At 32.5% G+C, this 27188-nt stretch overlaps 1 protein-coding gene across 3 annotated transcripts in view; it reads right to left on the reverse strand.

The window, feature by feature from the left end:
* Positions 1-27188, reverse strand: part of Pcdh11x (protocadherin 11 X-linked) — a 679365-nt gene that overhangs the window by 611461 nt on the left and 40716 nt on the right. The window contains exons 4-7 of one of the 3 annotated variants that reach the window (XM_048336146.1): positions 21610-22193; positions 4455-6959; positions 3490-3525; positions 2149-2226 (exon numbers count right to left, since the gene is read on the reverse strand). In XM_048336146.1, the coding sequence (XP_048192103.1) occupies positions 3520-3525; positions 4455-6959; positions 21610-22193 (3095 nt within the window). In that variant the 3' untranslated portion in view covers positions 2149-2226; positions 3490-3519. Of the gene's footprint in view, positions 1-2054; positions 2227-3489; positions 3526-4454; positions 6960-21609; positions 22194-27188 lie in introns of those variants that run through there. The other 2 variants (XM_048336145.1, XM_048336144.1) reach the window with 2 other exon arrangements.

The raw sequence follows: 27188 nt of genomic DNA on the forward strand, positions 1-27188 counted from the left end.
TAAATACTATTTCATCTGAATCATAATTGGCTCAGCTCAATTAATATTTTAGTGCAAAGACCTGGAAGGAAATCAGCTTAGAAGTCCCTTTTTTACAGAAACTACATTTTTGGAGATGGTATCACAGCTTTAGAAATAAAGCTTCTATTTTCATTTTATGAAAAGAAAACACTCACAAAACCATTGAAAATTTCTTTTATGGGACATTTTTAAATGAAATAAAATAAGTAGGTATTGTTCTCATTATAGTCATAAAAGGAAAGGGTCACTAAACTGGAAGCAAAGAATGTCCCTCTCTAACTACATCTTGGTATTTATAGGACACTGATTTCGGACTATACAAATTCCACTCAATTTTTACATTCCTTAGAGTTATTTGAATTAAATTAAAATATTTATCAAGAACAAATATAATTATAAATATAACTTATATAACAAAATATCTATAAAGTTATTCTAAGTGAATGATTTGTACAAAAGTAAGCTTTACCTTTATGTATTTCTCAGTGTTGGTTGTAATTATGTAATATTTCAACGTATAAGACATTTCTCATTACCAGTAAAAGCAGTAACATTCAGTTATTATAATCAACTACATGTTTCGATAGACAGAAAGCACAGGTATTCCTGGATTGTGACATTGTTGAAGGTATTAAGGTCCTGTATTGTGACAATGAGAATATACATTTTAACAGAATCTTGTTCTGAAATATTGTATATTCTACAGTCATAGTACTTTGACATGCTGACTAGGGTACAGATCTAGTCTAAATATGTTTGCATCAAAGATAATTACAATAATGTACAAATTTTTAGCGTATGTGTGTAACAGAACAAAACTTATTCATACTTCTCAAGGTGAAATGATACAAAGCTTGAAAGATTAAAGCATATGTATATCATAAACAAAAGAATCCTTTATACTCCTTTTTTTGTCCCAAGACATTTCTATTACTAGAGATACTAAGTCACAGAAGCTTAAGTAACACTACATAATATGAAACATGTCATTCTGCCATAAAATATAATAAATGCCTACCTAATATGTGGCATTTGGGGGTAGAAAAGGAAGTAAGTGAAACACTGAAAAATGAGTAAATTGTAAAAGGCATGTTACATAAAGCAACAATATATTCAATAATATGATGCCAGAAAAACATCATTATTTAAATTTTACTCTAGTGCCTTACATTTCCGTAGGTAATCTCTGTCTCTCTTGGTTTAAAGGTAAACAGAGTAAGTTATTTTAAAATTGAAAGAACACCAAGTAAAGCCTTGAAAAAAGTGAGATTCCATTTAGAAATAAGCTCCTAAAATGAATAATTTTCCTAAGTAGTGTCAAAATTTAGACAATCATTTTTATATATCCTGTCTTCATCCTGTTTCTATGATCCATATGACTGCAGTTATGTTTCATGATATAAACAATACCAATGTATTTTTCATAGGGAGTATAAACAATTTATTTTCTCATTTTTGGAGATAAAATATGAAAAAAGCTTGTTTCTTATAAAAATTTATATGTATAAAAGGAAGCACGAATGCGAAAAATTTTTAATTATTAAAGTAGTAAAAAAGCATGATTACAATCAACATAAAATGTTCCAATTAATTTTATCATCAGAATTTTAAGTAGTGATAGGTAATTGTAGTTGACAAGTTGATAATGAATATTTCCCAAATATCAGAATACATGGATTTGATTTTTTAATTATTGGTTGATTAGTCTTTAACTATTTTAATTCCCTGGATACTTTCCAGAGAATAACTTCCATATAGTTCAACTTCACTTCCAAATTCCACAAGATGATGTTTAAACTCTTCAGCACTCAACACCACATGTTTTCATCGTTCAAGTTTGACATGTTAATCATCAGTGTGTACACAAAAAGCATTATATTTCATCACAATTGTTGATGAGTAAGCAGAGACAGCATGATAGTACTGTGTGATAATAATGCATTGTTTCTTCCATAAATTTGAATTTTTAATTGCCAGATTACAGCTAAAGAGAGTAAAAAGATCATTGAGGATCATCACTTTGAGGAGGGAGGGACTTTGCCTTGCTTGCGTTTATAGTAGGAAATTGAAATTACATAATTAATGATCTAGGCCAAATTGGGAAATCATAAAACCACTGGAATATTTCTGAGAAAAGAATATAATTATGTTACTAGAAAGTTATATCTGACTGCAGATTTCAATAGTTGATATCCTGGAATCAGTCTAGGACAAGAAAAATAACATGTTATCAAAATCAGATGGTTGTGTTCTAGGAGTCTTAATTTGCCAAGCATGCTACATATCTAAAATTTACATACTACCTTATAGATGCACAGAATCAAAATTGCTGAATTTAATCACAGTGACGATCAATTCTGGGCTACATCAGACTATGCTTATCATTTGTATAGATGTTTCTTTTACAATATGATTTTATCCATGAATTATACCTGTGTGAAACTCTCAACATTCTTTTCACCAAATTTCTGAAGTTGAAAGACTAGAGAATTCAAAGAAAACAATTTGGAAGGAGGTACAATTTGGATAAGAAATATAATCACTGCCTTATGTATGAAACTGTAACCCCTCTGTACATCACTTTAACAATGAATAAGAAATTCAAAAGAAACGAAAAGGAAATTTTTTACAATTTTTTGAAAGCAGGTAGTCAATTATTTCATATATATTTCTACGTAAGACATTGAGTAGTATATACATGTTTTCATAAAATGATGCTTTAATCTTTATCTTCCTCTTCAGTTTTCAAATATATAGCTTTATATATTTGGATGAGCTCATAAAATATATCTATACATTTTCAAAAACACTAACCAGAATTTACTCCACTAACACACTTGATGAACCAATTAAAAATAATGATGCAGCAGGCTGTTGGCTCATGCCTATAATCGTAGCTACTCAGAAGGCAGAGATCTAAGGATCATGGTCCCCACTCAGAGGAAGCTTAAAGGACAGCTCCCAGGCCTTGAGTTCAAGCACAGAAAGTAGAAAAGAAAAAAAAAAAGATAATCCAAAGTTGTAATTCAATAATGCCACCTTTGTCTAATTTTCAAATAATGTCAACATTTTCCCTAGGAAAACATATGCTATTGGGATATGCAGCACTCATATAGTGATCAGAACAAATTATTTTCTCAGAAATTTTCCCAGGAAAAAAATGATAAATGGAGAAAATTAGTGGGCTTTTTGAAATATTAAATTTAAAGAAAAACAATATGTCCTGAGGAGATTTTAAGCATCTATAATATTTGTTACCAAAAATTCACTAATGCATAACATCATAGGTCTCATACTTTCAGTTTTATTAAGTCTGAGCACATCTTAATAGCCTTTATTCACTGAAAATGATAGTACTTTTAGAGTTATAAAGACAAAATAATAAAGTGAACATGTGGCATAAGTTAAAGGGGGAAATTTAGACAAATTCCATCACTTTATTAAAGAAATAACCAAGAAATCACTTACCTTAGTTATGAATTTCAAGATAATTTGTGTTCATTTCTCCATGGAATACAGATGGAAAAAAATACTGTAAAAGCTCTTGTTTTCATAAATATATTGGGTTTTAAATTGCTGTTCATAGACTTCCTGAGTCTTAATATGCTCTTAGTTCCCTTTGTGCCCATGAGATAAAGCAAACATACTCCATTTTCCAAAAGTCATTATCTTTAAGAATTTCTCCTGAATGGCTCTGAATACCTTCTATAAATATGTAAATATTTAATTGATGATGTAAAATAGGTTTCTCTACTTTGTATTTGGTTGTCCAGCTTGAGGACAAGAGTGAATCTGTACTAATTTTTCTAATTCCATTCTTACTGTATTGTGTGAATACAGATTTGATGAATTAGAATAATTTTTGAGTTACTAATATGAAAATCATACTCTTTGTGTAACTGGAAGCATGGTGAAGTTCTGAAGGGAAGATATCTTAATGGTATTTAATTACTTGGGAAATCACAGATTTTCCTAAGTGGAGCTAGGAATCTCAACACCATTAGCATGTGAACACTTTGTCAGAACCTACAAAGCTTTACTGTAAAGTACATAGTCAGATATTTCTGAACATCCCATACACAAAGGTACTGAGAATATAGCTACTTTCCTTGCTAGGGAGTTTCTCAGTATAGTCTCACAGAAGGAGCATCCTATTACTATCAACAGACAAAATTGACCCTATTGTAATTTTCACCATTATCATTTTATTCCCAATTTTCTTAGACATAGCAGTTGTTTTCTTAGGACTTTCTACCCAAAATGAACATATACATATATATTAATTCATATACTTAAATTCATATGTCAATTTTAATGCTATGAAATATTGTTTTAGTTCTTCTTCAAAGCCAGTAGATACTGGAAACCCTAATCAACTGAAAATAACAAATACGTAACTAAAATTAGAGTGTTTAATTCAGTTGGTTACCTACCGGTCTAGTATGGACAGATACTGGGGTCTTGAAAGTTGTCACTGGATAGCTGCACTCAGAAACGCTGTACGGATCAGAACTGCTGGAGGAGCATTTGGAAATGGAGTCACAGCCCACAAAGGTATTATCAAGAGGCAGTTCCTGGATGATGTGGTGCTTTGAATTCAGAGGAGTTTCAGGCTGGATCTGGAAGGCTGGCTGTGGAGAGGCAGATTTGTAGTGCCGAGCCAAATCAGGGCTTTCAGGCTTGAAGGTAGTAGGTGTAGTGCCCCAGTTGTATTTGCCCATGGTTTGCTCTTCCAGTTCAATGGGGAGGTCTAGTGTGACACTGTTTCTGTCACTATCAACATCATCCTTCTTTGCTTCATCAATAGTGACAAAGTTGAGCAGCAAGTTTTGGGGGACATGCTTCTTCTTTTTCTTCTTCTTCTTCTTCTTTTTCTTCATCATTATCATCTGCCGATTTTCTGGGTTTGGAGTAACCCATTCTGAATTTTGCTTATTTTTCTGAGAAGCCTTAAGATGTGGTGATTGGCAACACCTTACTATTGCAGTGATGAAAATCACCAGGATGACAGTTATGGTGCCAGCAACAATGGCTACCATGATCTTGACATAGTCACTGGTTGGTGAGGATGAATCAGTTGTTTCAGCGTTTGGGGTCACTGGTGTTTCAAAGCCTTTGCGCACCAATTCACGAACCAGAGTATCATTGGTTACTGTCTCATTCACAAACAGATTGACAACTATAAAACTAAAGAGTGAATCAGGTTGTCCCAAGTCCATAGCTTTGACTATCAGTCTATGTAAACCAAAGTCTGCAACAACACATTTCTCCTTCAGGGTGATATTGCCTGATATTTGGTCAATTATGAACAGACCTTTTGTGTTTCCTCCAGTGATGGTATAAAGAATCTCTGAGTTCATGCCAGTGTCATTGTCGATTGCGAGGACATTGAAGACTACTGTGCCTGCACTAGTGGAAGGTGGAACCAATTCATAGGAGTAATTGGAAGGAGGATCCACAAAAACTGGTTTGTTATCATTGACATCAACTACATTTATGGTAACTTTAGCAGTAGAAGAGTGTGATACCCTCCCACCATCCTCAGCCTTGACATAGAAAGTGTAAGATTCTTGTCTTTCTCTATCAAATGAAATATTTGGCCTAATAACACCAGTCTGTGGATCAATGGTAAATTCATCATTCACATCTAAAATAGAAAGAGTAACTGCAGAATTCTCTCCATAATCAGGATCAGTTACAGTGATCAGTCCAACTGTGCCATGTTTTGGAAGGTTTTCTGGGACGTAGAAGTTGTATTCATTGTGAGTGAAAATTGGACTGTTATCATTCTGATCAAGAACAGTCACAAACACTGTGGCATTGGTCATTAATGGTGGTATTCCATTATCAACAGCTAGAACTGTGAAATAGTATTTTTCCTGTTTTTCTCTGTCTAATTTCATCATTGCAGTCAGAATGCCTGTACGACGGTCCAAGTGGAATTCAGGTGGAGCATCAGAGCCCAGCAGGTAAGCGACCTCAGCATTTTGACCAGTGTCTGCATCCGTTGCACTTACTTTGGTCAACTGGGTGTCAGGTGAGTTATTTTCAGGAACAGAAAGACTTATGAAAGGCTGTGTGAAAGCTGGAGCATTGTCATTTTCATCTTTCACTTTGATGAGGAGCATGGATGACTGATTCAAAGGAGGTTTGCCAGCATCTGCAGCCAGTAATTTAATGGCATATTCTCTGGTGGACTCATAGTCAAGATATGCAGCAGTCTCAAGCAGGAACTGATTACTGAATACTGGTCTCAATCTGAAAGGAATTTCGTGATCTGTGAAGCATGTCACTCTACCGTTATTGTCAGCATCCTTGTCTGTCACAGTTATAAGAGCAATTTTAGTATTGAGTGGAGCATTTTCTGAAAGCATCACAGTACCATTGGTTGGATTGACAATATATCTGATGTCAATTGAAGGGACATTATCATTAACATCTGTAACATTTACCAGCACCATAGCTCTTGCTGGTGCTGATCCACCATCACTTGCCAAAACCAGTAACTTGTGGCTTTGTGATTCTTCCCTATCCAGTGGTTCTTTGACTGTGATAAGTCCAGTAGTGGTGTTAAGGTGAAATAGTCTTTTGGCAATGTTAGAGACTAGATTGCTAAAATAGAAATGAATCTTGGCATTTTCACCAATATCGGCATCTGTGGCATGAAGCTGTGTTACTGAAGAACCAACAGGAGCATTTTCTGGTATGCTGACTTCGATTTCCTCTTCTTTGAATATCGGCCGGTTATCATTTGTATCAGCAACACTTACTTGCAAAATGGCAGTACTAGATCTTTGAGGAAAGCCACCGTCTTCTACCTTTACTTTCATCACATAGGTATCTTTTTCTTCTCTATCCAATTCCTTTTGAACAATCAGTTGTGGCATCTTTTCTCCTTCTGGTGATTCAATGACATCAAGATCAAAAATGTTTTGTCCCTGGAGAATATAAAGTGAAATATAATCCTGTGTTAATATAAGATATCCATAAAAGTAAATATAAATTAGGAAATATCAGTTATTTCTGTTAACCTAGGAATGGAAATGATTTTAAAATTTAAAATGGCATATGCCAATATGGTAAGTCAAAAAAGGATATCAGAAATGTTTGGTTTTCTACCGCATTGTTGGTAGGAGTGTAAACTTGTTCAACCACTCTGGAAAGCAGTGTGGAGGTTCCTCAAAAGGCTAACATAGAGCTCCCCTATGACCCAGCAGCACCACTTTTGGGCATCTACCCAAGAGCTCACAAGTAAGACCACACTAAAGCCCCCAGGACAACTATGATCATCTCAGCACAATTTACTATCACTAAAATATGGAACTAACCAAGATGGATAAAGAAAATGGGGTACCTATACACAATGGAATTCTATGCTTCTATCAGAAAGAATGGCATTGCTCCATTCTTAAGGAAATGGAAAGACGGGGGAAAAAAATCATACTTAGTGAAGTGAGTCAGACCCAAAGACACATAGACTATGGCTTCCATCATTGGTAATAATTAGTATATATCTAGGATAGTCCTAGCAAAAGATCACAATAGCTCAATAGCTAGTACATATGAACACATAAGATGATGATAGGTAAAATGAATTCCAAGTTATGGACATAAGTAGTTTATCATTGTTGTTATTTTCAATATAAAATGTGAAATTATGCCTTATTCTTTTGTCTTTGTTCCACATGGTTTTACCCCTGATAATCCCTGTAAGTGATTTTGGTTCTCTGAGTAATTTATATGCGTTTACAAGAACTACGGAAGGGAAGGGGAACTTCGAAATGGAGAGACAAAGAGTAAAAGGTGAACCAATGCAACAGCAATACTTAGAAGACAATATCCAAAAACCAATTGTGTAACTCTGGCGGAGAGGGAATTGGAGAGGGAAGAATGTGGGAGAAAAATGAGGAAGTAGGTAACAAGTTTGATAAGATAAATACTCACTGCCTTATATATGAAACAGTAACCCCTCTGTACATCACTTTGAAAATTATTAATTTAAAAAAGAAATCTTTGGTTTAAGACTTTGGCCTAAAATATGTTTAATGTGATCATAATCAAGTCGATTAATCTTTCTGGATATTTTTAAAATTAGAGAGTGTTGCTAAAAGATGCTATGGAATATTTTATTCATAGTATCATGTGGTGATAAATGATACTCATTTATGCAAGTGCTCAAAAGGAAGATGTATGAAAAATTTTTAAAGTAATTGTCACTAAATTTCACATGGTAAATAAAGGTATAGTTTAATTACACATAATAATTACAAATGGGGCTGGGAATATGGCTTAGCAGCAGAATGCTCCCCTTACATGCATAAAGCCCTGGTTTCCATTCTTCAGCACCACATAAACAGACGAGATCGGGGGCGGTCAGGGTGGTATGGCCGTAGATAGCACCACATAAACAGAAAAAGCCAGAAGTGGCAATATGGCTCAAGAGGGAGAATGCTAGCCTTGAGCAAAGAAGAAGCCAGGGTCAGTGCTTGGTTCCTGAGTCCAAGCCCCAGGACTGGCAAAAAATAAAATAAAAAAATAACAATAATTACCAATTAATTAAACAATAAATCCCTGCTGAATATAGTTGACCAAGACATGTTCGCCACCAAAAATAACAAGCAATATAAAGTATCAATATAAGACAATAAATATCACATCTACTGATTTCATCCAATGATTTTGACAGATGAAGGAAATACATTAACTATAGTCCAAATATGAATTTGTTTAATATGCACAAAATTAATGTTTCTTATAGAAACAGAAAAATTTTTGAGTACTAGAGATATAGGTACCTCAGTCTTTGAGTACTTCCCTAGCTGGTATAAAAATCACTAGCACTGCAAAATGAGAAAGAGAGAGAGAATGAGACAGAGAGGAAAGAAAGAGAGGAACAGAAAGGGATGGAGGGAGGGGGGAAGGGAGGAAAAAAGGAGAGAAGGAAGGAAGGAAGGAAGGAAGGAAGGAAGGAAGGAAGGAAGGATAACACCTTGTTTTTCATGCTACTTTGTTAATAAGATACTAAAAATTAGAAATTAACAAATGAAAGCAGGTTTCCAGAGACGGTCAAACCATATGGTAGTTCATAAACATATTCCATATCAGATTACCCTTTTTCTTCTTTTTGGCAGTATTGGCTATTAGATCTAGAGCCTCACACATGTTAGGCAAATGCATTAACACTGAAATACTTCCCTAATGCCATATTATCTTTTTAAAATTAATCCACGTGTTGTTATAGCTTATATACAATCCTACATAATTCTCAAGTTACATGTTTTTAATTTTATGAAGTATTTGAATATATTCCTGTAAATGTTATATATATGCATACATGCATATATTGCTCTGATATACATTTACACTTTTATTCAAATGCAAAGTCATAAAATATTGTGAATTAAATTGTTTATTATGGAATATAAACTAGCACTTCACCAAAACTAAAATTATCAATTTCCTCAATTTTTAATCTTTTTGTAATTAACCAACTAATGGATACTGTTTGTCTTATGTAAAGAAGCAGAAAGACTTGGAAAAATTAGGTTAAGTAAAGTAAGTAAGGCCCAGACAGACAAAAAATTCATGCTTTCCTGATATGTTTTTAAATTCATACACTTGAAATGTACAATTTTTATGTGTCAATTAAAAACAGATAAATAGAAGATGATGTATAATCATGTTCTTTTAGTATATAGCATATTTTATCTATTTACATATTAAAAACACAAACAAGTCCTTAGTTGATAAACTGCTTAAGAAAAAGTAGAATTTTGTGATATTGAATGTGAATAAAATATTTACTCTTATAATTCTACCAAAAATAAATTAATAGTTCATTTTTCTAATGATATTCCAAAAGCTTTTAAAGAAAGCGTGTTAAAATATATAATGTCACTTTTATGTCTACAAAAATAGTTTGTAAATCACAATATATATCTCTGCTAAAGCTGTTATGTTAACTCTCGATACAATGACATGCACTATTTTCCTAGGTTCATAGAACACACAGGAAAAAGTAAATATCTTAATAACATAGTGGGAACTAAATCTACCAAAGACAAAACAAAATTCAATGATTAAGACTTTAACAACACTACTGATTTCAAAGATTAATATTAACAAAATATGTAACTCAACAGTAGCTACAGAAGAAAATTTCAGGTTACTATTGGAGGTGTTCATTTCTAATATTATTTCTGTGAGTACATTTCTGATTAGTATTTTTAATTTGTAGTTGTATAGGTTTGTCAGAATATTGTATTGGGGCTTCTTTTCCAAAGAAAATGATGCTAATGTCTACGTAAAAATCCAAGAAGAGAACATTCTCTAAATTTTGTTATTTTACATAAAATATAGTAGTTTTTTTAAAAAATCATTTAAAATGGTCATACAGAGGGGTTTCAACTCAACATGTGAATTTAAGTATATAATGTGGCTTAGTCAGTATCACTCCTTGCATCTTACCTGTGTACACCCTCTGTACATCACCTTTATAATAACAATAAAACAGCATGAAGAAAAATAACAGTAACCTTAAAATAAATTTTAAAATAGTATAATCTTATAATAATGAACCTTAGAATATATGTTTTTTTCTAATTTTCAGAGTGATAATAAAATATCAGTATCAGCTAATGGATTAAGATTGAATTGCTATTTTCCATTTTATGACAATTTTGTTCAATGTAATTGTAATTAGCTACAAAATAATATTTTAATTTAATTTATTTTTTGTCAGTCCTGGGGCTTTAACTCAGGGCCTGAATACTGTCCTTGGTTTCTTTCTGCTCAAGGCTAGCACTCTACCACTTGAGCCACAGTGCCACTTCTGGCTTTTTCTATATATGTGATGCTGAGGAATTGAGCCCAGTGCAAGACAAGCACTCTACCACTAGGCTATATTACCAGCCCAAATATTTTGCCTTACATATGAAACTGTAACCCTCTGTACATCATTTTGACAATAAATAAGTAAATTATTCAGAAAAAAACATTAATAAGGTTAAAGAAATGGTCCCTAGACACAATATCCACATATTAAGTTAAATCTCTCCATAGGTGCACATGGGTACTGTGTTGAACAAGACATAGTACTTTCCATTATTGTACAAGGTTATATATTTAGACTTTATGTTGTTCAAAGCATGTGAATGAGAGTTGCCCACATGTCAAGTGCAAATCATTTTCAACAACTTTGGGAGAAATTTCTAATTTGTTTGTAAAGGATAATGCTAATATGAGCTCAATATCTTAGAATGATCACTGCAAGCCTATTTTCTGTGTGGTCTCTTTTAAGAATAGTAGGTGATGAACACATTGATTATTATTGTTCTCCCATTGCAGCTGACTCAAGGGATATCCACACCCAATTGATGAATTAAAAGAACACTGAAGTTGCTTGCTTTATGTGTGATAATAGCATAAGTTTAAAGAGAAAGATGTGAAAAGAAAAAAAGTAGTTTGACTCTTAATCATCTTTCCAGCTTTATCATAAATGTGTCATTTCACAAAATGTACAAAGAATCTGTGAGGTTTGATCTATACTACCCAGTATTACAAATCTACTTATATTATTTAACCATGGTGATAGGGACATCCTTTACTTGAGAAAAGATTTTAATATTCACTGATATGTTAATCCTCTGCTGACAGCAGTAGATGTGACTCATGTAAATGTGTATATAATTCTCTTAGACCTTATTAAAAAAGTGAATGAGTACAAGGTAATATTACTTGAATTGTTACATATTAAATGCCTGTATAGTTTCTAAGAACACAGCACCTGATTAACGGAAGCACTTGTTAAGTGAAGGAAACAAAACAGTTAATTCTAGTTATCAAAACACTTGATTGTTCCTATTTACACAGCGTATTCTATGTAAACACTGGATATTCAGTACTTGCTGACTTAGTCTTTTCATCTTACCTTAAGATAAGTTACATAGAACTGCCTGAAATTATTTTCTGGAGCAACAACTTTTTTGTTAAGGATGTAATAAAAACCAAAGTGTCAATAGCTAGTAAAATTTTACAATCTAATTGTAAACTTTTATTTTCAGAGTGAACTATGAAGACAAATGCTAAGTTTAGTTATCTGACCAGAGTATAACTTATGGCATATAAAATCATGCATATGTCAAATGTGTATATATGCAATGAAAAAAAAGAAGAAACAAAAATTTAGAGAAGAATATAATATATTACATGAGCTGAATGTAAGAATCACTTACACATAGTATATTGATTTGGATTCTAATGTCATAAATGACATTGATCACAATTCCACAAAATTGCCATTTCAGGTTCAGATCAAGGAAAAATTATGGACTTTCTATTAATCTTACATAACGGAGAGGAATTTATTTCACTTTTGAGTAATAGCTTTAAATTCAAAAGTGAGCTTTGGGGTTGCAAATTCAGGAGAAAATACTGCTGAAATAAGCAAAATGATGAGCTTGTCTGAGACTAATTCTTTGTAAGAGCTGGCAAAGTCAAAGAACAGACAGTTGATGCTGGATATGAAATTCCCAAGGGAAGGTTTTTTTTTTTGTTTGTTTTCTCTTTCTTTTGGTTCTTTTTTCTGTTTCGCTTTTGAAAAAAATTAAATAAGGGTGACATAAAAGCCCTCATTTTTTGGCCTATTGTTCTCGGAAGAAATTAACTGAACCACTCTGGTAAACTTGAACATTTTTGACATATGCATTTGCAAGACACCACTTCATTGCCTATTGGAAGATAATAAATAACACAGCACTTTCAGAGTTATAAATCTAGTACAGTTGCCCAGAACATGCACAGAATGCCAGAAAGCACTAAAAATAGTTCCAAAGTGATTGGTTTTTAAAACTGATGAAATGAAAGCTGTTTATTCTATATATCAAGGAATGCTTATTTAAGTCTAAAAACTTATTTCTAGGCTTTTGCTATTGCTTGGCTTTATAAAGAAATAACTTGATTTTTAAATTTTAATTTTTTCTTACATGTTATCCTAATGCATCTTTGAGACACAAAATATGGGATGAAAAAGAGAAAGCCACAATGATATGGCTATTTCAGAAAACACTATTGAAATATTTTTAATATTCTCAATTCAAATTTAATCGGCACTATGGTAAATTTACTTTCATTACAGTAAAATTTTGGATTGCTGTAGAGTGTCTAAAATTACTAAAGAGAATAAGTACTACTGTTTATATGTTCAACAATATGGCACCATTGAGTTTTATGCACCTTTTCTGATACATTTTTTGCAATATGCATCTGTAATATAATCAGAAGAATTGCACTAGAAAATGGATTGTAAGCAAGATGGCTCGAGTTGTTAGTCACTTACTTGCTTATAGTCCTACACTTCACAAGTTCCTCTGTACTTTAAAAGTGTATTAGAGGAAGAAGAGTAATGTTACACAAAATATCAACTCTTTGGAAGAAATGAGTTGGTGCTAACATTTTAATAGGCATAAAGTTAGTCTTTTTAAAAAGCTTAAAATATCACAGATGTTTTGCATTTATTCATTGGCTTAGCAAATTCTACTTAATAAAGCAATGGTATTCACAAAATGCAGTTTTTCTTCTTTTTCCTCTTCTACTACTTTAAATGTTAATCCAAACAAGAAAATCCTTTTATTGTTCTTTCTTGTATTTTAACAGATTTCAGGACTAAGAAAAATTTGTATTTTTCCTTTGTGACTGAACTGTAGGCTTTCAGAGGTTCTCAAAATTCCTGTTTTTCTACTAAGCTTTCTTTATGGGTGTTTTCTTATATTTCTTTGTCCTTGAACTCAGGACCTGAGTACTGTCCTTAGCAAATTTTGCTCGAGGATAATGCTTTACCACTTGAGTCACAGCTCTACTTCCAGCATTTTGCAGGTTCATTGGAGATGAGTCACATGAACTTTACTGCTCATGTTGCCTTAGAACCTTTGATGTCAGCCTCTTGTGTAGCAAGAATTACCAGCATGAATCACCAGAACCCTGCCATATATTTAAATTTATGTTAAATAATAATAATAATAAATAATAATAATAATAAAATAATAATAATAATAATAATAATAAATAAATGTTAAATGACATCCATATGTCATTGCCATTATTTGGCTTACTCCATCTGGGAAAACAAAGAAACTATTTGTTTTATTTAAAATATAGACTCTGTTACAATTTTAAAATGTTAACAAATTCATAATTTTAAATGCTAAAATAAAGAAGAATTAATGAATGACATCATGATTATCATATCTACTACTTCCTAGGATGGGGAAAATAATTTTTATGTGGATATTATGATTTAGAATTCCATCTTGTAGAAATATGTTTTTAAATGATTTAGCATCACAAGAAAATATAAGCATAGTATATTTAATCAGTGAACATTAGTATTTGAATGGACTTTAGATTTCACCTAACCATCTTTTTACTTTCAACAAAAGGGATGCAGAGACTGACAGAAGTAAGGTGACTAACCCTTGAATTTATTGCAGTCAAGTTTGAAAACACAGTCTCCTTGATTTTTCATTAAGTGAGGCTGTTTTTTTTTTATTTTTTGTTTTGTTTTGTTTTGTTTTTCTTTTTGGCCAGCCCCGGGGCTTGGAATCAGGGCCTGAGCACTGTCCCTGGCTTCTTTTTTTGCTCAAGGCTAGCAATCTGCCACTTGAGCCACAGCGCTACTTCTGGCCATTTTCTGTATATGTGATGCAGGGGAGTGAACCCAAGGCTTCATGTATAGGAGGCAAGCACTCTTGCCACTAGGCAGTATGCCCAGCCCTAAGTTAGGCTTTTTGATGCTGGGAACAACACTGTGCTATGGAGAGCTCTTAACATTAGATAATCTTCAGATAATTAGTTCCAAATAAAACCAAAACTATATAACTGTTCTTTAGTTCTAGACAATTAAATCACTGAAAACATGCTTCTCCCTGCCTAATCCATAAACCAATACTTGTATGATGTAAAGTTTAATGAAGAAAGGAATCAATAAGTACATAAATATATATGGTTGCTTATCAAGTAATCAAGCATAATTTTCAAAATAGTATTCACTGTTCCTACTTTTTAATATTTAATATAAATCATTTTAGTTTTTAGAAATTTTTTCTGAAAATTTTCATTTTGGTCAATAATGTGGTTTCAGGACTCACTAGGGAAGCATTCTATCACTTGAGCCAAAACCCAACCTTTTTTGCTTTATTTATTTATCACACAGAATGTTGCAGTTTTGTCCATAGCTGGCTTATTCCTCAATCCTCCTACCTTTACCTCTGCATAGCTGAAGTCCCAGGTGTCTGTCTCATTTTGAGATAGGGTCTTAATAACATTTTGCATGGCTTACCTTGAAACGCAATTCCCCTATCCACAAATCACAAATGGCTAGAATTCTAGGCAATGCTAATGACTAAATTTTTATTTGAAAAGGATTTCTAGAAAGAACTTTGTAAAATTATCTTTATTGTTGTTCAGCATGCCTACTTTATTCACAGATTTATTACATATGGTCTTGGCAAGTATAATAGAAATGAATGAATGAATGAATGCCATTCATGCCAAGGTACCATGGAGACCAGGGGAATAGGAATTTCAAAATAGCCTGGGCAAATATTAATGAGATCTCATCTCAACCAACAGATTCAGTGTGGAAGCATGTTCCTATTGTCCTAGCTACATGAGAGCTCATAAGTATAGGCTGAGGCAAGCCTAGACAAAAGCAAAAAAAAATAGGTAGAGTGTAGCTCAAGTGGTAGCATGACTACCTAGCAACTGTGAAGTTTGACTCCAAGTACTGCTAAGAATAAACAAAAATTATAATTAAAAAAAGAAATTTCAAAATCATAATTTTAAATTCCTATGAATGTATTGTGCAGCTCATTTGATATGGTGACACCTGCAGTCAATATCTCATTGTTATGAGTTTTATTTAAATTATTCTATGATCTATTTCTTGCCCTGAATTTTGTAAAAACGTGCCTCCAAGTATGGGTCCTTAGCTTGTGTAAACATCATTTTCCCAATCCTAAGAAGTAGTTTATGTAAGGAATTTAATTACATGAAATTTTCTCTGAAACATCAGGCCAGAATCTTCTCAACTTTTATCTGTATGATGTTCATAACCAATTGGGTCTGCAGAAAATAGAATCACTGTTATGTAGGTAGTGAGGCCAGAGGTACTAGTGAACTGCATACAATGCATATAACAGCCCATGCTCCTCTCACAGTTGAGACACCTTGGAGGAACACATAAAGAATTGCAATCTTAGAAGGAAAATATTTCTATTTGTAAACATATTTGTAAGTATTAGTAAGAGAAGCTTTTGACTTAGATTATGTGTATGCTAGAGCAGAGTAAACAAGTGAAAATATGATGGGAATGGTGGTACACAACTACAATCAAAACACATGGCAGTGTATGTCAGGAAGATCATCAGTTCAAAACCTTGTCTCAAAGCAACATTATGTTGAAAATATGGAAAACAGAATGCATATATAAACGACCTTATTATAATTGCTTGATACAAATAAATATCCAAATACTTATTTTCTAATGTAAAGTCTGTTGTTGTTAATGTTTATTGAGTGAAAGAAATAATTGTGAAAATTCTTTGATAATCACAGTGGTTTTACAGATAATGTCCATACTATTGTAATACAAATTTAGAGTATCATGCATCATTTAGTAATTTACTGAAGCACATACTCTGAAACTTTAGAAAATATGTGACAAAATATAGAAATTTTCCCATAACTCATTACACATCTGAATTTTTGAGAAGCATTACAGTATATAGTGGACAATGTAAGAAAGATAAGAGCATGACATTAACACTACTTTGGAATCCACCAGGAAGCTGACCTAGTTCATTCGTTACCAGTTATAGCAGTGCCACTCCCTTATTTTACTAGAGCTGTCAAAAATGTCAAATACATGGCAGGTTTAGACAGTTAAGGGCTATATAATAAATGCCTTTGTGGAATAAGTTTGAAAAAATGTAATTAACTACATTGAATTGGGTCTCTGTTTGAGGCTGTCGTTTATGATTTACCTTGAACAAAGATTATCCATTTAATGCCATAAAGAGTCAAGTAAAAACACAATGTATGTACAGCCAAGTACCTTAGTTTAAAAGGAGAAAAAGAAAAAGAATTAGAAATTTCATAATAATAGAAAATGTGTAACATTTGGAAATTCAAGTGTCTTCATAGCATTTTAATTACTTGTCCACAAAATGGAATTCTAAATCATAATGTCCACAAAATTGTTCTTTAGCATTATGAAATAACTGTAATAGCAATTGGGAAACGTGATAAAAAATACTTTGAAACAACATTTCTCCTCTAGCAATTAACACACAAGTTAAATCTGCAGTTATCTACAGATTCTGCATGTTACCACATCCTCAATAATTAACCAAGAGTTACAAAAAAATAGTGCCTTCAAAACATATGTGCAACAAGACAATATTTTGGGAAATAACTGTACGAATAGGGGACTGGAGGACAGTAGGCGGGAGAAAAATGAGGGGTAAACAGGTTTGACAAGAAATGTACTCACTGCCTTACATATATAATTGCAATCCCTCTGTACATCACCTTGACAATAAAATTAAATATTTAAAAATGTGTGCAAGATTTAAAATCAAATTTCAAAAACTATGAAGCTGTTATAGGAAGCATCCTTTTTCAATGTATGTTACATGCAGGTTCATGATAGCAACAAGTCCAATTTCAAAATCCCTTTAAAAATCCCTATAATTATCAATAAAACACTTATGTGCTTTGACTTCACTTTTAGAAAAAAGAACATTCTGTCTTTGAAAGAAAAATGATACACATATAATATTAATTGGAAAGAAATTCTAATGAATATTTGAGCTCACCTATTGTTTTTATGAATAAATATTCTTTCTTGAAATTATGACATAAATTTCTTAAAGTAAAGAATTGCTTTGAAATATTTTCATACAACTTAAAGGAAAATAACATGCAATGAGAAGAGGTATGATTCACTCAACTTTGATTAATAGCAAAATGTTGACTGATTTTGAATAAATGAGTATGTGTAACTATGAAAAATTACTTTCATGTACACAATATTTATACGCAGAAAAGCAATACTTGGGTTGTAGAGCGTAAGGTTACTTTCTTTTCCTAAATCCTAAATTAGTGAAATGATACTTTGTCAAAAATGACAACATTGTGGAGCATGTTTTATAATGCAATGTCTTATTAATGAAAACGGTTTGGCAAGCATTTAGTAAATGCCAATTTTAATTTTTTGTTAAGGACATTTTTTATCAAAACCTATTTTTGGATTTGTCTAACAGCTAAGAGGTGAGGGAAAAACAATATAAAGTTAAAAATGTAATTATAAGAAAATTGCCTTTTATAACATCATTAATTGAAAATCTAATTTGTACAATTTAACTATTAGATAAACAAGCTAACTAAACTTTGCACATTTTGTATTTGATTTTATTATCTTCAGAATTATTATGTCTCAGCAATTACTATTAACTGGATATTCACTTGAAACCAATTCACTTATTTCTTTTGTGAATAGGCTAAAATATTCAAGCTATTTCAATGAATTAAAGGCAAGTTTCAGAGTAAACCTAGCAAGAATTCAATTACTAATTCATTTAATGACTTATTCTCACAAATAATGTAATTTAAAAACAAAAACGATACTGTCATTATGGTTGAAGAACAAAATAGAAGTTTGCAACATACCTGGTTCAATGACTCAGTTCATGCAAAGATTGATGGACTAAATTTGACCTGAACATTGGAAGTGTGATTAGTTCTAATAGAATATACTAGCCTAGTTAGAATAAACTGTGATTTTTCTTTTCTTGTCTATTCAATAAAAGTAGAGCAAATTAGTATTAATTAAATTCTCACACTATTCTTCAAGACAGAGTATTTTTAAAGAAATTATTATGGTTGGCCTACTTATTTTCAAATTTTAAATGTTATTAAAGTTTAGGGATGAATCAGAGCATGTTTCTTTTCTTTCTTTTTCTATTAACCCTCTCCCCCATTCACACAGCATACATGCTACTTTCCTGACAGGGCCTCTTTGCAAGTCAAAGCGCATTCTGTTAATGTCACACACATCATGGCCCTCTGCATGCCTAGGGCTACTCTTTGTGTTCCATTCTCATTATTTTTAACAAGCTATCCGAACACTTTTGACCATAAGGTCACACAAATATTCCATTACTTTAGATACAACATACAGTTGCATTAGGCTTATCACACATTCTAAATCTGAAAGACATTTCATATCCCTTGTATTTTACAACTTATCTTAAATACTCTAGTGAGCCTTTTTTCATTTAATGGCAATATTTCAAAGAAAAATCAAATGAAAACACATTTCAACAATGCTGATATTATGCCAGAAGTATTATTGGTTTGATTTGAATGTAATAAGCAGTTTTAAAGGTGAATCTGAAGTGTCTTGGAAGTTCATTAAGCTTTTCTTTTGGAAGACATAAAAAATCATTCATTTAGTAACATACTTCATCTTGAAATAACATTTTCAGAATGTTGGGTAGAGAGACTCTATTGCTAATGTATCAATATATTCTATTTATGTGACTTAATAGAGAAATTCAATTTAATTTTGCCAAGTAGTGTTATGTAGCCCAAAATGACCAATATAATAACAAGCAAAGTACTTCTGGCTATTAAAATTAGCATTAAGAATTCTGTCCCATAGTAGAACTAGTTGCATTCCAAGAACTTGAAAGCCACATGCGTCTAGAGTCTAACATTCTATGCAATCTGCACCATGGCACATTATATTGGATAGCCTTGTTTTGAGGAAATATCTACCCTGGAATAAAATTTGTAATTTAAAGTGGCAAGCTTCATATATCTATAAAGAGGTAAACATTATATAATACCTCCAAAAACATTTTGCACAGGTGTATTTTCTCAATATTTAGTTTGTATTATTCCCAATATTGTCCCTGAAATAATTACACCATCATCCACAAAAAATGACTAAATCTATTAAAATGCAAAAAGTAATACAGGAAGTTTACATAAGAAATTTGGCACAAAATTTTAAACAGTAAATTTCTACCTCTTGAATATCTTGAACAGATTTTTACTCATTCCATGAGATAAGTTGTTGTAGAAATCTCACATTAAATGTTTATCATTAATCATCTACCTTTCTATTTTTATTTACTCTAACAGTTAACTTTCTATGTTACTTGATATACTTAAACACATCAGAATGTTTCCTTTAAAATTCACTCAAAAATATATATACTTAATTTTTATAAACAAATATATCAGTTGAGCACCTTTCTAAAAGTATGTATCTTCTTGGCACATGTCTTTTTTTTAACATATTGACCAGAATGTCACATTTATGTGTTCTTAGTACTTTTTATATTTCTCATAATGTCAGAACCACTCCATTGGTTATATCAAAATAAAATCTATGTATTTTGTCTTTTATATATAACTTACCCAACCATTAAAGTATAGTTTATTATTTCCTATAGCCAACCTTGAGTTTTCCATAGTTCCTTAAATCTTGTAAGTAGCTATAGAATTCAACTAATTAAATGTGGTCCCACTGCACATATTTTTAAGAATATCAAATATTTCACCTATTCTGTATTTTCTCACCTGAATCTAGTCAAAGAGGCTCATCCCATTAACAAGATCTTCTTGGGTAGGAGGTTTCACTTACCTCTTAAAGTAGATGAACATTCTGTTTCCAAAGATATTTAGTATTAAGAGCATAATGGCTACAATTTAATCTTATTTTAATGATTGAAAGGATGCTTAAAGAACTTGACTTGAATTCGTCATGAGATTTCTTTTTACCATTAAGCTACATTAGTTCAAAAATGATAATAATAAAAAACTCCCCATTAATCCCTAAGATAAAGGTATTTCACATTGTAAATAGCAAAATAAAGCGTTTTGTTTAAAAAAACAACTATCAGAAATTAATACATTCATGGTTTCATTATTAATGCTTAGATTTTTGTTTATATCAAGCTTGTGACAGTCATTATGTAACATTTTAAAGGTATATAATATTGAAGTAGCTATTTATTTGTAATAAGTAGAATTTAACCTCTGTGTGTTTGTGTGTGTGTGTGTGTGTGTGTGTGTGTGTGTGTGTGCACTAGTACCTCTGTACTAGTTCTTGGCATGAATTCATGTCCTGGCATTCAGTTCCTGAGCTTTTATGCCCAAGGCTAGTGCTCTACCACTTTGAGCCACAGTGCCATTTGTAGTTTTTAGATGGCTAATTGGGGATAAAACTTTCGTACACAGGCTGTCATTCAGATCTCACCCTCCTGGGTAGCTATGATTACAGGTGTAAGCCACTGACTCCCGACTACCCTCTATAATTCCAAAGGGAAACACAATATGGAAAAAGTAAAACAATTCAGTGAAAGTTCATTACCCCTATGTCATTCATTCTGCTTTAATGAATTGTATCATGTGCTTTGCACAAACTGAACAAAATCGGTAACATGCATCTTACATTTTATGTTCCACAAGATTTATCTTTTAAAAATGCAAAAAAAAAAATAGCTGTCTTTAAAAACTCACCTTAATTAGATGGTAGTTTTGGACCCCATTTATTCCTCTGTCAGGATCAACAGCTGCTGGGAGGGAATACCGAGAGTGTATAGCTGAGTTCTCTGGAATTGATATGTTGATAACTGTAGTTGGGAATAACGGTGCATTATCATTTATGTCTTCTATTAGAAAGCGTATCTTAACCAGTCTAAATATTTCATCTGGCAAAACGGCAACCTCCACTTCGTAAAAGCAACGGGCATCCAACATGATACCAGCACACAATTTCTCACGATCTATGCGGGCACCAGTAGTGAAGATCTCACCAGAGCCCTCTTCAATCCGAATCAGTGGCACATCCCCGGTCTTGTACACAAGCTTGAATTGCATAGGAGACGTTAAGGATTTGTCGGGAATAAGCGACAAGTTTAGGTCTTTCAACAAATCGCCTATTAGGACGTTTTCTGGCATTTCTTCTCGGATGGTGTAGTTCTTCTCCTGGGCGCCAGACTGAAAGACGACGCATGCTAGCAGGACCGCAAAAATATACGTCCCGGACAACAAGTCCATACCAGGCACGATTGTAAGGGTGCTCTGTATCAACCCACAGAACACTAACAGAGAGAAGGGAAAGAAAGAGGAGAGCAGGGGTGGAAAGGGCAGATGAGGGGATGGGTAGAAAAGAAAGGAGAGGAGAAAACAAAAGAAAAAAATATTAGAAAACCACCACAAACATGCATGTTAATTACTTAGTTTTAGTTAAAATCATTAAATGAAATATTAAATCATTTGACAAAGCAATAACAATTTTATCTGAAGTCAAATATTAGGTATTCCTACAGAAAGAAGGTAAAGGGTAAAAGTTACCTGTAGTTACTAAAAGTGATATAGGGAATTTATAATGGTATCACCACTGACACACTATACAAACACTACAAAAATTAAATATTCCATGATAGTTAATAGTAATACATGCAATTAAGATATATCTTTCAATAGTTAAGGAAAAATAAGATAATTATTTACCATTCTCAGAAAATCATTATACTTTGTTACAATATGAGTTTCAGACTCAAATATTTTATAATCCTTATACAATATCTCATGCCTTCAGACCTATACATGAACAAGGAAAATTTGATCTAGATAAGATGAAAATTTTGACATATTAAAAATTCTAGAAATTTGGGTTTGAAGAAGAAATGTACTTTGTATGAGAAAATGATTACTGTGACAAATGCCTAAACATCATGAAAACTATTCTGAGGAGAGGAGGTTTGATTTTTTTTTTGATAAAATTAACAAGATGGGTATAAACTATGGGATGGCAACTCTCAGTTCAACAACAACATTCAATTATACTAGAAATATTACATCCTTCAGAGGATAGTGAATCCCAAACGATTGGACGTGCTGATAAGATACAGAGGCTGGTACGTTATTCTAGAAACACACATTATGTTTATATCTTCAGATTTAGTAGAGTACATCCCAGTACTAAGTGGAAGATTTGGACTAGAAGACACTGCAAATATTAGAATTTATGTGTATACATTTCAGAAGACACCCCATATGAAAATGAGATTTCACATATACAAACTGATACAGGAATTGCCCAACTGTAAAGAACAGCTTGACTAGAATTTAAATGTAAGAAATGCATTTTGCACAGTTGAAAATTCCTAAAAGGATATATTTTCTACATTCATGCCACAAATTAATAAGTTTTTCAGGCAATGAACATGCTACTTAACTTGATCATGTCTTTTTACAAGTATGCATTGTTTAAAAACTCCATAACTGTACCCTGTAAATGCACCATCATTTGTCAATTAGTAAATAAATTTTATAACAGAACTAGATTTTAAAAAATATTGTGTTAAGATACAACGAACCAAAATCATCTCCCTTTTCCCTCATTAATATGTTTTTGATGGGCTGGGAATATGGCCTAGTGGCAAGAGTGCTTGCACATAAAGCTCTGGGTTCGATTCCCCAGCACCACATATATGGAAAACGGCCAGAAGGGGCGCTGTGGCTCAGGTGGCAGAGTGCTAACCTTGAGAGGGAAGAAGCCAGGGACAGTGCTCAGGCCCTGAGTCCAAGGCCCAGGACTGGCAAAAAAAAAAAAAAAAAAGAAAAAAATATGTTTTTGGTGTATTCTAAAGGATATTAGTATTCCAATTATTCTAATATAAATAGAAAATTTTGGTTGCATTATACTCTTAGTTTTTATTACACTTCCTTATTGTTTTTACTCAATTTGTTGTGCTTTAGATAGTATCAATTAGGAACATTAAGTATATTTTGCTCTTTTGTGTGATGAAACAGTCTTACTGGGATTCTGGATTATGCTAGGATATAATTCGTGACATGAATACAACATAAAATTGGATCATACTGTACTAAAAACAGGAGATATTTTCATTTTATAATTAAAGAGAGAACTCAGACCTTTAACAGTTTTAAAAGACAATTAGTTAAACTTCCATTATAGAATAATGTTAAAATATGCACATACCTGATTAAGAAAATTCTCAATTTATTTGTGATCAATAACATTTACAAAGTTGCACTTAGTAGTGGCACTAAAAATAAGGAGAACTTATGGCATCAATTATTTACCATGAATTTAGCAACCTTATGTCAGTCATTAATTATACTAAAGTGTCCCACTGTATAGGTGGATACTTGTATGCTTAAAATATGCATATGTAAATGTTAAACAACACATAAATAGGAAAGGAGAAATCTTATTTGAAATCAATGATAACTTTAATGTGTATGTTGTAATAATTGAGATACTTTAGATCATGAATAAAACCAAGATTAAAACTAAACATTAAATAAATATATTTTATAAATTCTGATTACAAGATTTTCAAAATTTATATTAATGCACCAACTAAAATCGTACATTGAACAGTTCATGCCCTTTATGTTACAGAGAGAGATGACAGTGAGAAATATTAACTCTGAAGACATTCTCTGTCCTAGTAAATAACAGAAATAGTCTGTTGTCAGTAGTATTGTATTTTTAGGAACATTTGTTCAATGATGACCATTGGGATTACATAATAGAGAAACATTCTCAAGATTTGGGCTCCTGTGAATTATTGGCTTTTACACTATTTAAGGTACGATTAAAAACACTGCATTGATAGGAGGTAATGTGCACACCTTACACAATGAATCAAAAAGTGCTTTCACAATGAGTGTTCTTGTGTATAATTTCAAAAATATAATGAAACTAAAAACTGTACAATGACAATTGAAACTGAAACTACCACTCTATTTTTAATGTTATCCTTAGGTATTACACATTATTTCAATTGGTAGAAAAATACTACATTTTGTTTTTTTGAAACATTGCATGTATGTTGCAATATGTCTGTACAAGAAAAATAATCAGTGTCCTAATTCCACATCTCCTCCCAATTCATTCCAAATACATTTTACTGTACCTTTAATACAATCACCAAATAAAACATTTTGAAATATGTTTTATCACTTGAAATTCTCTCACGGGCTTTAAAAACTGGAAGAACTAAAATATATTGAAAAATATAGTAATTCCTATGGCTTAAGTGTAAATAAATATTGTCAATCTGCAAATGGTTTTACCCTATCAGTAGTGACTAGCTTCAGATGAATGGAAACGGGTTCAGGCACTTATTCAAAAATATGCATTTTTAATATGCTTATCACTGCCTATGTACTGAGAGCCAGATAGTAAGCAAAAAGACAAAATTGCCCTCCTAGAGCATGTATTTGACAATTCAAATACTCTCATAGGCATTATTTCTTGGATATTTGTTTATTTATTATATATATATTTTATTATCAAACTGAATCACAGAGAGGTTACAGTTCCATACATTAGGCATTTGTTAAATTCAGTGCCCAATGACTGTATAATGAAAACAAATTTACCTTTATTAAGATGCAAAACTGCTCATTTAAATAATTTTAGTTTCCAGAATTTCATCACAACTCTTACATTTTGTACTCTAAACTGTGTGTTTAACATCAAAAAAAATTCCTGTACAAAAACCTAGCTACTAAATGTGGGTATAATCAATCGTAGGATTATTATATATTTATTGCGATATTTAGGAAAATGATATATTCATAAAAAGAACTTCATATTCCCTTCTCGTTCTTTTCCTTCACAGTCCACTTCTACTGTACAATAAAACTAGGTTAGAAATTGATATGACATGTAAAAGAAGTAGAAATATAGCATTTAGTATTTCTACAAGTTCCAGTGGTACTTGTGCTATTTAAGTGTTGTAACTTCTTAAGAATACATTGCTGCAGAGGCAGTAGTTGTACTTAGACAAAATCTAGGCAGAGAAAGCAAATGCAAAAGTAAAATAAGCGCCTCCAATAATTTAAAGAAATACAGAACTGCAAGCAGATTTTATAGCTCCTGGGAAATTCCTTAGAAATGGTAAGGTATCTGAGCTAGGCGTTGAATCAAATCAATTCTGGAACATTTGGAACACCAAAGTGATGTTCAAATCGTTAGTCCTGTGTTTTGACTTTATTTTTTATAGGGTCTGATCTTAGCCTACAATGGACTTAAATTTCTGGGCTCAGTTAAAACTCCTGAGTAGCCTCCCATCAAAAAGAAGGACTGAATTCCATTGTGTATATGTACTACATTTTCCTGATCCATTCATCTACTGAGGGGCATATGGGTTGGTTCCATGTTTTAGCTATAACAAATAGTTCTGTGATGAACATTGTTGTGCTGGTGGGCTTTAGTGTGTTCTTGTTTGTGGTCTTTTGGGTAGATGCCCAAAAGTGGGGTTGATGGGTCATAGGGGAGCTTTACGTTTACCCTTCTGAGGAATATCCACACTGCTTTCCAGAGTGGCTGAACCAGTTTACATTCCCACTAACAATGAAGTAGGATTCCCTTTTGGCCACATCCCCTCCAACATTTGTTATTGTTAGTCTTCTTGATAAAGGACATTCTTGCTGGGATGAGGTGGAATCTCAATGTTGTTTTGATTTGCTTTTCTTTTAAGCCAGTGACTTACAGCACTTTTTCATATGTCTCTTGACCATTCTCATTTCCTCATCAGAGAAGTCTCATTTTAAGTCTTTAGCCCACTTGTTGAGGGGGCTGTTGGTTCTTTGCAATTTTGTTTTGGAGGAATTTAATTTTTTTAGTTCTGCATATATTTTATATATGAGGCCTTTGTCCGTTGTATGGCCGGTAAAAATTTTTCCCCAATTTTTGGGCTTTCTGTTTATCTTGTGAGCTATGTCGTTTTCCCTGCAGAAGCTCTGCAGTTTGATGCAGTCCCATTTGTCCAACCTTTCTTTGATTTGTACTCGTGCTATCACTGTATCTCATCTGAATACACTGGATACTGTATATACTGGTATTAGACCTAGGGAAGTGAAAGGGAATATCAAAATCAAGAGACAAAGGTAAAAAGACAAACGACTCCAAAGCAATACTTGCAAAACCATTTGGTGTAAACCAACTGAACAAGGCATGGGGGAAGAGGGGAAGGGGGAGGGGGAGGGGCGAATGAGGGAGGAGGTAGCAAACAGTACAAGAAATGTACCCAAGGCCTAGTGTATGAAACTGT

This window comes from Perognathus longimembris, chromosome 28, assembly GCF_023159225.1.
Source record: "Perognathus longimembris pacificus isolate PPM17 chromosome 28, ASM2315922v1, whole genome shotgun sequence".
Taxonomy (NCBI): Eukaryota; Metazoa; Chordata; class Mammalia; order Rodentia; family Heteromyidae; genus Perognathus; species Perognathus longimembris.